We start from the raw sequence: 17,576 nt of genomic DNA on the forward strand, positions 1-17,576 counted from the left end.
TACTGGTCTGGTCAATCTCCAAATTATAACATATTGACACCGCTGTGCTCAGTCCTTGTCTTCTAGGCTCTCTCACAGACTCTTCATTTTCTTCGTCACAGGGACTGAACCAGGGCCTCCTGCATATGGAGGAGGCCCCTGGCCCTTCGATCTTCCTAATCACCATCCTGACCATAGCTTCCTCAATCAGGCATGCGGTGTTTTCTAAAGTCTAATCCTCAGACTCCAAGTCTACCGCTCAGCCAGATTATTGAGGCTGTTGTTTCCTGCACTGCCAAGGAAGGCAACCCAGGGCCCCGCTGCTGTCTACCACTGAGCCGTAAAGCCCCGTCCTCACAGCCCTGGTCACAGTTTTGACTACTTTCTCCTCCCTTCTTTGTTAAAAAGGTTTTCTTTTTAGTTGAGGTTTTTCTATGTCATCTTTTTTTTTTCTTCTTTTTTTTTTTTTTTTCGGAGCTGGGGACCGAACCCAGGGCCTTGTGCTTGCTAGGCAAGCGCTCTACCACTGAGCTAAATCCCCAACCCCTTTTCTATGTCATCTTAAGCTGGCTCACTCTACCCTTCAACGACTCTGTCTTATACTCTAGTTGGGCAAAGAACATCAGTTATCTATGACAACTCACGCCAGTTTTCTTTAAAGTGATGGAGGTAATGCCCCCCTCTCGCTTTAAAGAAAATGCATTCAAGTGTGAAAGTGAAGAGAAAACGAAAGCGCTTTTCCTGCCCTCGCCTCCAACTCCACACCTTAGAAACAACCACCAAACGGGCTCATCTTCCTAAGCCCCAGAGCTTCCCAGAGCTTCTGGGCCCGGTCCACCTTGTTGATGGCCTCTTCCTTTTTGGCTTGGTCATCTTGCTTGTGTCTAGAACAGGGAGGCGCCCCTAAATGACAGCTCTGTGTGAGCAGGTGTGAGTGGGTTCTGAGTGCCCCTCCTCATGGCAGAAAAGCAAACATGCAGAGAGGAAAGGGACAAGAAAGGAGCAGTGGAGGCACACGTATGTAACCTGCGACTGTGCACACAAGCTCCGGGCGGAGAAAGCACATGTATGTAACAGAACTGGTCACAGGAGCTCCCGGGGAAAGGTCCAATGTGTGCTTGTTAGATAGACTATGGTTTAGACAATTCCTTGTTTAAGTTCTCTGACGTGTCAGTTAGTGGGTCTCAGGAAAGGATGAATTCCTAGGTAGCATCCCGGTCTGTGTGTGTACCGTGTGTACCATGGGTATCCTTAACCCCGTGGGTATCCCTAGCTACTCGCTTTCCACCCGCTGACGCCCTGCCTCTCCCAGGAAAAACTCCTCTACCGGATGGACATGAGCTGCGACACACCATGTCCCCTTCACCTGTAGCGTCTGTCTGTGATCTGGACATGGTTTACAAAAAAACACCAGAGAGAGAGAGAGGAGTGGCTTCAGGGTCTCAGCACGGCACCCTGCTTGAGTTACTATGGCTTCCTCTGATTAAAGAGGTTGTACAAAGGGGGACAAGATTAACCAAATGGCTCTAACAAACCGGACACCTGGAGGGGCCAGCCCCAGAGATGAGGCTGCTGTACAGGAGTCAGGCTCGGGCCCAGCTCTAGGAAACCGTAACTAGGACCATTCATTCCCACATCTCTCCCATCCCTTCTTCCCTCTCGAGCCAGTGCAACCTGCTGATCTGAGCACAAAGGCTTAAAACAAAACAGCAAGGCCAAGGTGCCCAGGGAGACTCCCTCAGCAACCGCCAGGAGGGAAGGCAGGCTCCGGTCAGAGAACTGGAGAGATACCTACCTTGACGCCGCCATCTGACTTCTTGTTCAATAGGCTCTTGGCAGCTGTGAAAACAAAGAGGCAAGTCATGTCTCCTGCACCACATCCTCTCTTCAACCTGGCAGCCAGCTCTGCAAGAAACCGCCAAGCTAACAACAAGGGGCCAGGAGCCTGCGCAGCTCCTGAGAGAAGGCCATTCATCCTAGCGGCTCCTCTGCAGGAAGGGCCTCTGGAGGGTTTCAGAGCCATGGCACACTAGGACCTCCTCTGCCATGGATGAGGGCTCAGTAGACGCAGACGCTCTGTGCTTAGGAAGAGAAACCACATTTGGTACAAGAGCTTCCTGGGGCACTGGGAGCGCTGTCCTCACAGCTCCTCTCCAGCCCTGGAAACAGAGCATAAGGGTGAGGGCCCCATCTCTAGACACCACGGAAGTCCTCTCGATGGAAGGATGCAAGACATCTCTGGAGTTCTCTCAAGAAAATAGTGTCACAGTTCACAAAGGAGACCAGACGTGAGGACAGACAGTCACAGACACAGAACCCGGGACCACCTACAGGAGGGTTTTGCCGAGGGGCTGAAGCCTTTCGCTGGGCAGTACTTCACCAGTTCGCTGGGCTTTAGCTATGGCCCTTCTCCATTCTCTGGGTCCAGCGGGAAGGAGTGGCTAGAATTATGAGCTGCCAAACAGATCCAGCCAGCCATGGGGTGATACACGAGGCTGGTGACCTACACCAGGCTTTTGGTGACACCAGAAGGCCACAAAGGTCATAGGAAGGCAGCGGACAGAGGGTGAGAGAGTTCTGGAGGGCACAGGGAATAAGACCAGCCCAACTCTCTCACTCACCTGACTGCCATAGATTCCCGTCTGGGTTCTACCACTTGCAAGCTGTGTTTTGTGACTGACCATCGTGAGTTATTTAACCACTTCTAGTCTCCAGTTCCTCATTTGTAAGACGGGGTGAAACTGCACCCAGGTCACAGGACGGTGGTGGGGATCTAACGGGATGCCTAGAAAGCACGTGATAGAATGCTGGGCATGTGGAGTGATGGCTACCACTGCTCTGACTCCCGCCATGTCCTCTGCTCTGCAGGCAGCCATTCCTGACTAAGCCATAGTCCACCTTTCTCCAGGGAGAGAAAGTGCATCACCTCATCACGGCATTTGGGTTCTCAGAAAATGGCCTTGATCTTTTTCCTCCAGTCATGCTGTATTTGGGCAAGGAAGTCTTAACGTGTCTACAGCAGTAAGCCCGATTGTCTACTGCTATATTTATCTGCTGGTTTTCAACTCAGGATGCCCACTAGAATTGCCTGGGAAGCTTTAAAGAACACTTGTGCGTATCCCATCCGCTAAAGTTCCTGATTGTGTCTGGGGCGGGACCTCGGCACCTGCATTTGTTTTGTGAGCTCCCAGGTGGCTGGTGGTCCTGTATAGGCAGGGCTGAGAGCCTACGACATACATGGTCTTGAGTATCTCTGTGTTACTTGTTAAGACCACTACAGAGATAACGGAATTAGGGGCAGGAGAGCCAACACGACTTGCTCAGTGTATGACAGGGCTAGAATTCAAGCCAAGGGCTGACTGACCCTACAGATTCTGTACTACACAGTCTTTTAGACCTGGAGGTCTGTAAACTCCAGGCTCCAAAATTTTGAGGATTTCACTGAGGGGTCTTAAATGGTGCTGCAGAAGTCTAGTCTTAGCACCAGAAAGCTTCGGGCCATGCCCAGAGTTGTTTGCAGGTCAAGCTCTTGGGCCATCTGGAGGAAAGGCTCCTACTGCCCAACTCCAAGTCCCCAGGCTACTGCCTCCTGAGAGTTGGCAAGCGCCCAGCATGCACGGCTGGTTAGGGGCCTTCATAACATCAATGTGCTTGCAGATGCCAAGTTAGGTGGTCCGTATGGCATGCCCATCTCAGCCCGCAAGCATGGGACTCGCCTCCCTGGTGGGGGGCCTGGCATGCTGGCCCTACTGTTGGGGTGGCAGGGAGCCAAGGCAGGCGGTCAGGGAGGACTCATGCCACGTACCTTGCCCGGCCAGGCCGGCGGCGCTCGCGGCAGGCGAGGCGGGGGCGGAGCTCTGCCTGCCAACTGAGGGGATACAATCTCTCAGTGCACAGAGCTGCCGCAAAGCCACGGGGGCCAGTCAGCAGCGAGCATGCCCCAGCGTGAGGCGTAGGAACTGCTGGCTGTCCACGCACAGCAAGGCCCAGGTGGCATGGCCAAGCCAGCCGAGCTGGGGTAGAGGAGGCACCAGGGGACAGACTGAGGAGGCAGGAGCAGCCAGCCCTACAGCAGTCTGGGGGCCTGTGAGGCTTGGACAGGCTGTAGAGACTACCATGCCTCTAATTCATGGCAATGGCTTCATTACTGGTCCCCATGGTCGCTTTAAGTTAAGAGCCTGCAGGTAAAAGCCTGACCTGGTGGGAGGCAGGTACTTTTTCTAAGGAAACCAAGCTCTGGTTTAAATGAGCCTGTTATCAGAGTGTCTGGAGCATCACGGCGTTTGGAGTAAGAGGGAGGGCCTGGGGCATGGAAAACTCCCATATGGCCCTTGAGCAGCTCTACCTTTGCGGCTAAGCTCCAGCTCCTTCCTTAGACTCAGGTCTCTCTCCTTGTAAGGAGTGAGCAAAGGAGATCGCTTTTCTCAGTCTGTGCTTCACTGTGCACTGAGGATGAAGATACCCAAGAAGGGAGCCCCCCCCCCCCCGGAGACAAAAGAAAGGCTGTCCAAGTTAGTTAGAGGTCAACATCTTTCCAACTACTCATGTACCCCATGGATCAATTTGGGAAGCAGTCTAGCCTATGCCTGAAGAAACAGGTGACCATCCTTCATGACACCTGTAGAAGTCTCTTTCTGTAGCCCTGTCCTCACTTGTCCCAAATCCAGGGCAGAAGAAGCCAACAATGAAAGCTTATAACACTGCTTTGTTTTTGCTGTCCCTTCTGGCCAAGGCTCTTTCCTAACAGAGCCTGACTGCCTAAAACCAGGACACTGATATCCTGAAATGGAGAGGGAGAGGGACACGCAGGCCAAGATCACAGGACAGGGCACTTGCTTCTGACTGGCCAGACTATACAAGTAGCAGCCTGTCTTCATGTTTCCTTGACTCAGAGGAGAGAGGAAATATCACTATACAGGCAGCACAGAAATGCCCTTGAGTATCCTTTACGAAGGCTCCAAAAATCACGGAAACAAAGCTGCAAGTCCTTAGAGGATAAGGAGCGCCGTGGGGGCTGCTACCCTATCTCTGTGGGAGGCGACAAGCCACATGCTTCTGCTCTCCTCTTGGAGGACAGCATGACCTTCTTCTAAGGTGTACTCAGCACAGGAATATGCCTCCAAACCAGGGTTATCCTGGGCTCCCTCTCCAGTCCTGACACTGTGGAGCCCTGGGGTCCAAGGCAGGAGTCTGCAGAGCCCTACCTTTCCTGCCTGATGCCTCCTTCCAGCCATAGCTCTCCAGCTACCCAGAGCCAGGTTCCAGCAGGACCTGAGCTCAACGATACAAGCCCTGCCCAGAATGGCCACCTACTGAAACTGGTGGGTGGCTGGTACTCCCTCACAAGCCCCTCTCATGGCGGTGCAGGAGAAAAGCAAGGGAAGTCTTGTTAGAAGGATGAGAAAGGGGGAGGGTCTTTAACCAAAACAGCGAGGCTGGGGGTTAGAGGAAGGGAGGACCAAGGGCCAAAGCAAGCTGGGTAGAGACCTCTCTGCCTTCAGTTAAGTCTTGACATTAACCTTTTCCTCACAGAAAAGCCACTGTGCTCCCAACTGAGGGCTAACAGTGAGGGTGAGGGGCGTAGAGGGGACTGGAACGTCTTGCATCTTAAAAAGAAACTTCAAGTGTGATTTGCAATTACTGACCCAACTATCCCAACTCCTCATGCACATCAAGTGAGTTCCTTTACCTCCCCTCCACTGGCCTCGCTTTTATAGCTAGCGTCAGAGAGAGGCTGTAAGCCTCAATCCACGCAAAAGGTTTCCACATCGTCAGTGATTTCTATCGGGCGCCTCTTCTTGGACACAGTAAAGTAAGAGATGAGCTTAGGTGGATGGAACTGAGAAGACACCCTGTATCTCGTCTCTTTTCCCCCCTGCACATTCTCTAATACCCTAGACTGGCTAAAATCCTAAGAGCACCGAAGTATCTTTGGAGAATCACACACGGACGGGGAGCTGGGCAGGCTCCTCTTGGGCGGTCTGAAGAAACAGAGTTCATAAATTGGAGCCTCAAATAAGCCCTTCCCTCCACCTCTACAGAAACCAGCAGCAGCTGCCCTCATAGGAGGGTCCATGTTCACTCTGCTTAAGTGTTGCTGCCTAAGACAGCTGTGCAGCCTGGACTGACCAGATTCCATTCTTGGCCCACTCACCTCTGCAGAATAAACGCACAGCTGGGACGTACCTGAAAAGTTCCTGGAGACAAGCATAGTTGTGAGGATGGCACCCTGTGGAAAGAAGAGAGGTCCGTGAGTTCAAATGCACCTTAGGGAAGGTCAGCCTGGCCTCGGGCAAAGGCAGCTCTTGGCCAGAGCCTAAGGACATGAGTTTTCTGGTGCCCCGACATGACCCTCCTTCACTGTCCAGTCCCAACAGGAGGGGAGCTTCACTGTGGGACCAGGCAGGAGCTACACTGTCAGAAGCCCCAGTTCTGAGCGGCCAGTGATGCAGGAATAAGGCCCACCTTCAGTTTTCTCCGGGCGTTGAACTTGCGTAAGCACTCCACTGTCTCTTGGCGATGCATCATGGATGCCACTGTTGACCGTTGCTGGAAGCCAAACAGACACGCCCGTGAGACTCCCACCACAGACCTCCTGCCCTCTGCCCTTGTCCCCCATCTCCCTTGCCCTTGTCCCCCATCTCCCTTGTCCCCCATCTCCTGAGCACTGAAGGATGTGCCAGGATAGGGTCAAGCACTCTGCTACCCCAGGGCTGACCAGACGAGTTCATGGAAGAGAAAAGGCCTTCAGAACAGAAGTGCCACCGCCACTCAGGGTTATGTAAGGACGATTTGGATGGGAGAACCGCCAATAAATGATGCTACATGTGGTGCCAACAGAGCTTCCAGAAGCAGCTGAGGAGGAGAGGGTGTCTGGTGTGATGTGATCCTGGTGCACTGACTGCCTAAGCAACTGAGGCGGGAGGACCTGCTGCAGTCCAGACCGTGCACAGGGGACACAGGCTCCTGCCCTGCAGAGTGCCCACAAGGCCTTCAGAGAGACTGTCTTCCAAAAAGCTGAGAATTACCTCGAAACAGAAATTATCTTTGTTTTTCTGTTTTGTATCCCTAGGTTGGCCTTGAACTCATGACCTTTGGCCTTAGCCTCTCAAGTACTGGCATTAAAGATATGCACCGCCTTTTTCATCATTTTGGAAGGATTTTTTTTTTAACCCAATGCACTTACTTTTAATTTCCTCGCCCCCTTAAACTGAGTACACTAGGTATGGTCTGCATACCCTTGGATGGCTCAGGGTTCTTATGTAAGCATCATTTGCTATGCGATTCCATGATCTAATCATGTCCCTGGGGGCTACAGAGAACGACAGGATTGTAAGCAGTGAACCCGTAAAAATGGCCTCCAAGTCAGTACTCCTTCGATTCTTGCGTGCCTAGACTGAGCTAGTTATCACCCTATGACTGCTAAATGAGTCAGCCATGTTGAAAGTAAATGCTAGGTTCTATGGCCTAAAGTGTCTACCACCTTGCCTTACCCTTTTCTGGTTTCCAAACCAATTCTCTTTACCTTTCCCTACTCTGTGCGTGCGTGCGTGCGTAAAACTCTCCACAGAGAAGTAAGTGGGTACCGCGCATGCCCTGTTTCTGCTTCAGTTCCACTCCCATGCTGATGATTTTCCCTACCTGTGTCCTAACCCAAGGCTCAGATGTGTCCTTCCTTGAGCCCAGGATAGACCTCTAACCCTGACTCTGAAACCCCACTCTCCCTTTGCTCTCTCAAGTTTCCCTCCTTAATCCATCTCCCTCTGCATTATATTCTCTCTTGTAATCTTTACATTATAGTCAAACTTCCATCAAACAAAATCTTCAACAACAATAAAAGACCCACTAGAATTGGAGGACACCATATTGTGCGAAATAAGCCAGACGCACATACAAGCATAACTTACTGTTTGTTCCCTTTCATACATGGAAATTTAGAAAAAAAAAAAAAAAAAAAAAAGCAAGCAGGTAGCAGGAGGATGTTCTCGCAGAGGATCCAGGTTCAGTACCCAGCACCCACATGTGGTTCACAACCATCTGTTAACTCCAGGTCCAGGGGATCCAATGCCCTCTTCTGGCCTCCAAGGGCCCCAGGGCCCCATGTGGTACAAATACGTACATGCAGGCAAGACGCTCACGCACATAAACACTCTAAAGTAAGTCTTTAAAGTAAAGACAATATCAGTAATTCCTGGAGCCTGGAAAGAAGGTGTGTGGGGTAGGGGTGTCAAATAGTGCACAGTGTAGGCGTGTGCAAATTATCACAATTAACTGTACATTTATATGTACAAATATGTATTAACAAACATAAACCAACAGTTTCCCGAGCCAGGATCTTCCTCTAAGGAATATCCGCCATTAGCTCCTTCACTGCCTGGCTTCCTGGCCTTCCCGGCCTCAGTGAGCTTCTCTCCTATCACATTCCACTGTCTCTATGAGATAATGAGACCATGGCCTCTCCTCCATGAGCTAGAGGCTCCTTCCTACCCCAGCCGAGGACTCCTTCCGCATCTGGCTGCTGCTGCTCTCACTTAGGCCCACTTGTTTCTCAGTTCCTGTGTCTCCTCTGATTATACAGTCTTCTTCTCAACCTCTCTGCGTGACTCACTTCACTCTCCCTCTCCTTAAACGCTGGTATTTACAAGCCATCTCACTGAAGCAACACGAGCTTACAAGAAGAATCAGTTCAGCACAAGAACAACCTCCTGTGTCTTCAACATCCCCTCTGAAGAAACGACAGGCCCCATTTCCAACATCTCCTCTCCACGGCCCCCTCTTTTCCACATTCTTTTTCGGTGATGGGATGGGAACCTAGGGTTTCATGCAAGCCAATAAAGCTCTCTACACTAAACCACATGCCCAGACTATACAGCCGCACTTCTTACTGCCCAGGTACCCCAGCGGGGTCTTTAACGCCACACTCAGTGCCCACCAAACACAGCCTAGTTCTTTTGGGTCCACGAACTGTCTTGCCATCCGCTCACTGACTATTCTCTTGAATTTGACGGCACCACCCACTCCTCCATCTTCCCCCTCAGCTAAGACCTCACCTGGCCTTAAGACAGTTGTCCTGGAACTTTCTCCGTAGACCAGGCTGGCCTCAAACTCAGAGATCTGCCTTCCTCTGACTCCGAAGTGCTGGGATCAAAGGCATGCGCCACTGACCAATGTCATGTGATTTTTTTTTTTTTTTTTTTGCCTCATTCTTTTGCAATTTTGGTCATGGTAAACCAAACTACTGAACATTCCTTGCGGGTGACCATCTCCAGTGGCCCCTCACTCCCCATATTAACCTTTTTCTTCAGGGTAACACCTGGATAGATTGCCTTTTCCAAAGAACCTTCTGTGACCCTAACAGCTGTCAGGGCAGTGGACACTCCTGTATGTGCTATTCTTTCTGCGGTTTGTCAGATTACAAGCATGGTTGCTTGTTTAAACGCCTGTTTCTCCAAATCTCTGGAGCAGAGACCATGGACCCATTCATCTCTAGGAGCTATCTGTGACCAGCACAAAAGGACATTCAATAAACATGGGAAAGACAAACGTACCACCATTCAAGATGCCACGCTATCCCAGACCCTTTCCTTGGTCTGGAAATAGCTGTTTTGGCTTGATAGAACCATGAGAGAAAACACAGTGTATTGGCCTATACTGATAGCCTGGGAGGAGGTCCTCAGAACTCAGCTGAGAGCTTCACAAATGAGCTTCAGGAGAGTGTTTCATACTTCAGAAGCCTTTGTTGTCCATTCACTGGGTCCTTGTTGAGGCCCACGTATATCCCAAGCATGGTACTTCACACTGAGACATCAGCTGTCTTCCACCATTTCCACCATTAACTACCTCTTCTAATCCAAGAACAGAACCAAATGACGGCCGCACAAGAAGTGTGAGAGACAAAGACTCATGAACACGTACGTCTTGACAACCAAGTCCCCCTGATGACATTTATTGACCTTGGACTCCACTGACACACACACACACACACACACACACACACACACACACACACACACACACACCCCTCTTCCCCCGCCCTCCTTGCCTCAATCCTTGTGCGAGGAGTGCAAGGAGTACCCGGGGGCTGCCACCCCCAACGCCCAAGGCCAGGGGAAGACACTTACACAGACCCATGGGTGCTTGAGAGCCTGGTCAGCTGTGATACGCTTTGCAGGGTTTATGGTCAGCATCTGGTTGATCAAGTTCTTAGCTTCAGGAGTGACCGTGTCCCATTCTGGTGATGGGAACTGAGGAGCAGGAACAGGGGAAAGGGAGACAGGAAATCTGTGAGCCTTCTACCCTGAAATGTGGTCTGACTTCATTCCAACTCTTATAACTGGGATACTTTGTGGTACCCAAGAGTTGGATAAGGTCCTAGGAATATCCCGGGACCTGTGTCAACTTAAAGCCTTGGAGAGGAAGACAGAGTCGTAAGTGTTAGAGCACCAATGCTTCAGATCAGATCAGTGAGGGAAGGGAGCTCTGACATTTCCCGCTTCACCTTTCTCTCCCTACTAAGGAGAAAACAGGCTTTGCGATGTGCCCACGGTACCAAAGCAGTGGAGGAAGCCTCTAAAATTCTCCCTCTGGGATATAACGCACTGCAGCGTTTCTCTACTCTTTGTGGAAAGAGACCAAAGCCTTCACTGAGTTCCTTAATTTTATAGCTAACGGGAGCATTTTTTTAAAAAAATAAAAGTCTGTTCCCTGTATATAAGGTGGCAAGAATTGAGTCCTGTATGCCCATCCTTGGGTCCTCAAAGTCCCCTGACACCCTGTTATCAAATGACAACACTGCTCCCTTGGACAGACCCTTAGGGGCAGGGACTCTGTCCTTTGGGGAGTGACTGCTCAGCTCTCAGAAACCCATCCTTACATCGTAGGCTCCAGCTTTGATCTGCTGATAGAGCTTGTGCTGATCCTCATCCCAGAAGGGAGGGTAGCCCACCAGGAGGATATACAGGATGACCCCTGCGAGACAGAACACACAGGTCACTGGGGTCAGTCACCTACCCCTGAGGAACCAAGAAAGGCCATGCAGGGCTCAGAACCACCCAGAAAGGCAAAGCCGGGCCAGAGTTAAAGGTGGATGCCAGTTGATAACGCTGTGGCCACTAGTCCCTCCTAATACGCCTCACTGCTTATGTCACCAAGCCATGTCAGAGACTTCTTTAGTCTAGCTCTAAGGTGTGGATGAGTCCTTCACAGTCCAGGAAGTTACTTGGGAAGGAGGGTGTGACAGCATCAGCTCTCCCGAGGGAAGGAGAGCAGGCACCATGATTTCACAGACAGCAGGCACTTGTGGAACCACAAGGAATGAATGGCAATGCCTCTTGCATCACCAGAAGCCGGGGCCCTTAACACCAAAGAGCTGAGGGTGTGGAATGGGCTTACCGCAGGCCCAGATATCCACAGGTTTTCCATAGGGATCTTTCCTCAGGACCTCAGGGGACAAGTAACCTGGGGTGCCAGCAAAACCTGTAGCAGAAGAGAGGGCAGAGCCAATGAACCCACTTTCTCTCCCAGTGAGTCCACATCTGTAATTTCCTCCAAAGTCCTTCTGATGCTGGCTGCTTTTACTATATAAGCTCTCAGCACCCAGGCTGCAAAAGATGACAGGCTGGGTTGCGTGCAGTGCCTGGAATCTAAATCAGAGGGCAAGTACTTGTGCCTACCAGGAACTCAAACACCTCCCCAGAGGCAACAAGAATGCAGTGCTGACAGCAGCCAGACCCACTGTACTGAGTCATGAGGGCCAGGAGGGACCTCGGTGCCCCACCCCCACCCTCCTCCACTTTCTGTAAAGGCCAGGACCATTAAAGGCCTGACTTCTAGTTCTGAACGAGGAAGGCAGACCAGGAAAAGGAGGAAGGGCGGAGGCTGCATTCTCGGAAGACAGGGTCACCCTTACCAAACCAAGCCTGCTGCTCTCCCTGCACTTCGATGGCCAGGCCAAAATCAGCTAGCTTGACCGCAGCACCCTTGCATTTACTCGCCAGCAGCAAGTTCTCAGGCTGCAGAAGGAACAAGGAGAACCTTGTGATGCGTCCATCCTGGAACCCAAAGGGAGCCTACTCTGGACTCACAGTGCCACTACTCAGCACCAGCACCAGGTGGCGCCAACAAGTCACAAGCAGGAGGCAAAGGCGGCCAGCCCCGGTGAGTGAGTACCTTCAGGTCCCGGTGGACGATGTCATGCTGGTGGATGTGGTTGACGCTCTCCAGGATCTGATGTATACAGTGGCTGAAAGAATGGCACAAGCAATATCAGTGAGGGCTAAACCGCCTCACCAAGACTGCCCGTGCAGACCACACTCACCAAAAAGGCAGTCAGAGCCCTGGGCTTTGAATGCTATCTAGCTCAATCTGTTTTGTTTTTATTTTTTAATTGAAAAGCTACCATTGCCTTCTGATGGACAAGGATAGTCTACTACAAGCACAGCATCATATACATCACCCCAAATGCTTATTCTTTTTAGCGAGGACATTTAAAATCGTGTTTTCTAAGTTTTAAAACACTGCCAGGTATAGTTGGCACACGCCTTTAGTCCCAGCACTCAGGAGACAAAGGCATGTGGACCTGAGTGTGAGGCCAGTCTAATCTACAGAGTGAATTCTAGAACAGCCAGGGCTACATAAAGAAACCCCGGTCTTGAAAAAGCCAAACCAAACCAAACCAACCAACCAAACAAAACCTTACTAATCAAAATCACCTGCTGTGCTTAAATAAAATGTGGGAATCATTCCTCCTATCTGAGCACCAACTCTCCTTTCTTCACCCGCACCCACCCATCCTGGCTTCTGCTAACCACCATTCCTCTTCACCCCTATGAGATCATCCTTTTCAGATCCCCGTATAAGTAAGATCACGTGGTGTTTATCTTCCTGTGCCTGGCTTGTCTCACTGAACACGACGGCATCCAGACTCACCTATCCTGTCATAAATGACAGAATTTCCCGGCCTTTTTGAGGCTCAGTAGTATACACCAGTCCTTTTTTAATCCATTCATCTGCTAATGGACACTCAGGTTGTCCCATATCCTGGTTATTGTGACTAATGCTGCGATGGACGTGGGTGTACAGACATCGCTTTAACATCCTGATTTTAATTCCACTGGGTATTTACCCAGCAGTGGGATTGCTGGATCATATGGTACTTCTATTTTTAGGTTTTCTGAGAAACATCCATACTGTTTTCCAAAAATGGCTACACTAATTTACAATACCAACAGCGTATAAAGGCCCCTTCTCTTCCTTCCTTCCTTCCCCTTTCCTGTTCTGAAGGACAGTCTTCCTGCTATGTAGCATAAGCTGACCTGCAGCCTGCCATGTGACCCAGGCTGGCCTTGAACTCATGATCCTTCAACCTCAGCCTCAGGACTGCTGGGATCATGGATGCGTGCCACAGCACTGAGCTAAGAGCTCTCCTCCCTCCTCACCAACACTCTCCACAGGGAGGGAAAGTGAAGCCCAGGTAAGCCTTGAGGCAAAGCCTAGAATTTGTTTTCTAGGGATTGAAAGAAGATACTATTTCTAAGGAAGGTAAGAACCTCTAACCCCTTCCTTCTTTCTTCATACGCAAACTGTTTCTTAGAGGAGGAGCTTACGCTAACTTGGCAAGACAGCACCGGTGGGCACAAGCCTTCACCTGTTCAAACATTTACTGAGTGATTCTGAGGGTGCTTTCTTGTCCTACCTAAGATACTAACTGCTTTAAAGTTTTGGGGATGCAAGACAAGCACATAGATTCCTTCCAGAAATAATGTATTTAAGAGGGCTCTAAACAGGATGTCTACATAGCATCTCTGATGATTTTGCTCCAAACTACATTCCTGTTTATTAAAGCAGACTGTCCACCTCGCATACTCCCTTGCTAGTCCCACAGTCAAATTCCTGGCAGCAGGTGTGAGCACTCCAGAGCAATGGCTTCCACTCACTTGGAGGGTGGGTGTGCCCTCTAGGAGACATCTGACAATAAATTCTGGTTGGCACAGCTTGGAAAGGGGGCTCTGCCAGAGCTCTGCCAAGTGGCATGTGTCTAAGTTCTCTGTGTGCATAGGAGAGACCTTCATAACAAAACAACTATCTGTGCTCAAGGTCGGTACCGTTGAGGCAGAAGAACGCTGGTTCATGCCCAGTCAGCGGCCTCCACAAGGTGTACGGTGCAGACCTGCAGAAGATCCAGGTGTGCCAGCCTACACAGCCTGCACCACTTACAGCTTGTTTCTATGAAATCTGGTACTGAGGCCCCTACGAGAGTTAAAGGGTCAATGGATGTGCGTCAGTCATCAGACCTGAAGACTGAGGTTCTCCTACAGCACAGAGCCCAGCAGTTTGCCAGAGGAACTTTTAAGACTGAGCTTTGGGGGCTGGAGAGATGGCTCAGTGGTTAAGAGCACTGGCTGCTCTTCCAGAGGTCTTGAGTTCAATTCCCAGCAACCACAGGGTGGCTCACAACCGTCTGTAATGGGATCCGATGCCCTCTTCTGGTGTGTCTGAAGACAGCTATAGTGCACTCATATAAATAAAATAAATTTAAAAACAAAACAAAAACAAAACAAAAAAAAAACAAAACAAAAAAAAAAAAAAAAAAACGATGGAGCTTGGGAGGCGAGTCTCCACAGAAATGTATAATTAGAACAGAGCCCAGCTAGCAGGGAGAGCCTTCTGGCCAAAAATGGCAAAAGTGCGAAGTGTCCCAGCAGAGCCAGGCCAAGCCCACTGGTACAGTCCTCCCCCCACCAAGCTCCGGGAGCTATCACTACCTCCTCCCACCCACAGCCTGGTCCTCCCCTGCTGGCACTGGAAGGCATCTCTGCACTTGAGAAGTTTTCCCCAGGCTGAGGCATCTGAAGTTGATCAGCAAACAGAGGCTGTTCAGGGCTGAGAAGTTCGTGAGGAAGCCGCACTCCCCTCCCTCTAGAGGCAGCCTGAGCCAGAGAAGCCTTAGGCAGGACTGCAACAACCAGGCTGAGAAGGGGAAGGAAGAAGGTGGGTGAAGCAGGCCACGCTGGCATCTGAGGACCCCAGCAATGCAGGTGGACTGTGCTGTCCCGCGGAAGCCACGTCCTCATGCTGAGCTGGTCATGGTGGTGAGGTGACAAAGGGACAAAGTGACAAAGGTAGACAAAGAACGACGCCGCTCTGTCTCCGATCTCTAGGCCCTAAGTGAAGACCTTGGTCACACTAGAATGTGTCAAGAGAGGGGAGAGGCACAGAGAGGGCCACTGGGCTTGTGAGTACATAACAGGGGGTATTGGGGTAACAGGATAAAGTCGACCTAAAAGAGGCTTTGAAAGAAATAAATCTAGGCGTGTTGAATATTTAACCTCTGATACTATGAACAGAATGCAGCCCTACCACATCTTTACAGGCTCTTGTTCAGACAAGAGTCCAAAGACTATCCAAATCTCTCTCTCTCTCTCTCTCTCTCTCTCTCTCTCACACACACACACACACACACACACACACACACACACACACACACACACACACACAAATTGCCAGGACTTATTTCAATCCTAACTCAAAGGGCTTCATTCAAACAACCAAGATTCCTCTCACCTGGCATCAGCTTCGCTGTAGTATTCTCTGGCCACGATGTCTTCAAACAACTCCCCTCCCGTAACACTGTAACCAACAGAAGACACGGTCAGAGGAGGCAGGGCTTATTGGCCAACGGCAGCATCCAGCAGGTAGCAGTCATCCCAACTCCCCACGTACATGTTCACCCTTCAATGGCACAGGGTTTCTCCATGGGCTAACATGGGCTTTCCCCTCCTTCCTGACAGTTCTGGTTCCATAACCTAATAGAATCACTAGCACTCAGAGAATGAGGAAGATGTGGGGATCCAAGAAAAATATTCTAACTACCAAGGTCAGAGCTTTCCTTCCATAAGACCACTGTGGACACTGTCTATGGCAGTGCCAAGGCAGACCCTACTGCCAGAGTTGAAGGATGACGGGACCACAGATATAGAAGTTCAACTGTGACGACACTGAACGGGGCTTTCTAGGAGGTAAAGAGCCACTCTTAAGACATTACAGAACAACCAAAGTGGAAGAGAGACAAACAGAACACGGTTCGTGACTCCTAAAAGCTATTTCCAACTTCCCAGAATTTTTAAGGACACACAGAGAGTCATTATTTTATTTCTCCAATAAGGGAAACACACCAAGAAACAAACATCTGCACAAGTTATGCACAGAACAGAAGAGAGAAGCAAGGCCACCCTGGGGCTCACGCTCTAGGAGACAGTGAGTGACAATGAGATGGCGAGGGGAGTGGCTTTGGCCAGGCACACCCATCCCCACAGAAACTTCACCAGTCCTTTCCTCAAGCAATGGAAAGGAGCCCTCAGCAGAGGCTGAAGGCCCTGTTCAGCCTTTCCCAAGCTTTCATTCATCCTCAGCCAGCTGGAGAGAAAGGTCCCCATACCCTCAGAAAGTGGCACTTACAGGTCAAACACGAGGTAGTGAAACCCTTCTTCAGAAATACTGTCATGGAGACGCACTGTAAGAGAGGAGATGGGAACAGAGATTAGCAGAAAAGAACTCAGAACTCCTCTCCTCTGTAGCAACCCCACCTGGCCCCATCTTGTCAGCCTCCTAGGGCTTTTGAAGATGCAGCGGAGAAAAGTGCCAATGTGCCTAGTACCCCGTGGGCCACAGGTACACAGCCACAGCCCTGCAGACCGAGGCCGGGAGATAGAAGCTTCGTGCTCAGAAAATCAGATGGAGAAAAGCAAGAGCCTCTTGAGGAGCTAGTCCCATAGAAGGTGCACCTAAGACACGATGCGTGGCACAGGAATAGACACAGACGAGATGGGAGAGCCCAGGAGCTCTTTCACAGGAGCAAGTGGGAGTAGGAGGATGAAGGGGTTTGGGAAAAGGTAGAACCCATCAGAAAAGCATGTGGAGCAGGCCACACACATCCTCAGGCAACCAGTACAGCAACTGCTTTGAGACAGGGTTGGTTTATACAACCTCACACTCAATATGCAGTTGAAATTGTGATCCTCCTGCCTCTATCTCTCAAATGCTAGAATTACATATATATGTCACCACACCTAGTTAATGTGGTGCTGGGTGATCCAGGACTTCATGTATATAGGCGAACACTACCCACTGGGCCACACTACCCACTGAGCCACACTACCCACTGAGCCACACTACCCACTGGGCCACACTACCCACTGAGCCACATTTTGTTCTTCCATATACACTCTCCCTTGCTTCACTTTTGAGACAGAATCGCACTATATACCCCTGGCTGGCCTGGAACTTGTGATGAAGACTGGCCGCAAACTGAGATCTGCCTGCCTCTGCCTTTTACAGCCTGGGGATTAAAGGGGCAGTAGCCCTTATTTATTTTTGAGATAGAATATGGCTATGCAGCCTAGTTGGCCTAGAGCTCATGTCAATCCTTCTATCTTATTGTCTGGAACACCAGGACTACAGGCATGTATCAACATGCCCAGTCACAATGCCGTCTATTCAATGTATACCGTGTACCAGCCTGGGGGTAGATTTATGTCATACGCTAACGATTCTATACGCACATCTTGAGCAATACAGTGCACCAGATCCCAGGCCAGGTG

General features: G+C 50.4%; 1 protein-coding gene across 19 annotated transcripts in view; it reads right to left on the reverse strand.

The window, feature by feature from the left end:
• The window catches only part of Camk2g (calcium/calmodulin dependent protein kinase II gamma), a 58,312-nt gene that overhangs the window by 19,460 nt on the left and 21,276 nt on the right, over nt 1-17,576 (reverse strand). For 10 of the 19 annotated variants that reach the window (XR_004389663.1, XM_032918361.1, XM_032918351.1 and 7 more), the window contains 11 exons: nt 16,435-16,489; nt 15,541-15,606; nt 12,148-12,220; nt 11,888-11,990; nt 11,371-11,454; nt 10,853-10,947; nt 10,101-10,223; nt 6,445-6,528; nt 6,166-6,208; nt 3,785-3,847; nt 1,775-1,818 (listed from right to left, as the gene is read on the reverse strand). Coding sequence is in view for 18 of the 19 variants with exons in the window: in XM_032918361.1 (XP_032774252.1) it covers nt 1,775-1,818; nt 3,785-3,847; nt 6,166-6,208; nt 6,445-6,528; nt 10,101-10,223; nt 10,853-10,947; nt 11,371-11,454; nt 11,888-11,990; nt 12,148-12,220; nt 15,541-15,606; nt 16,435-16,489 (833 nt within the window). In the remaining variant the exon portion in view is untranslated. The remainder of the gene's footprint in view (nt 1-1,774; nt 1,819-3,784; nt 3,848-6,165; nt 6,209-6,444; nt 6,529-10,100; nt 10,224-10,852; nt 10,948-11,370; nt 11,455-11,887; nt 11,991-12,147; nt 12,221-15,540; nt 15,607-16,434; nt 16,490-17,576) is intronic. The other 9 variants (XM_032918363.1, XM_032918357.1, XM_032918360.1 and 6 more) reach the window with 1 other exon arrangement.

Source organism: Rattus rattus, chromosome 12 (assembly GCF_011064425.1).
Source record: "Rattus rattus isolate New Zealand chromosome 12, Rrattus_CSIRO_v1, whole genome shotgun sequence".
NCBI classification, from domain to species: Eukaryota; Metazoa; Chordata; class Mammalia; order Rodentia; family Muridae; genus Rattus; species Rattus rattus.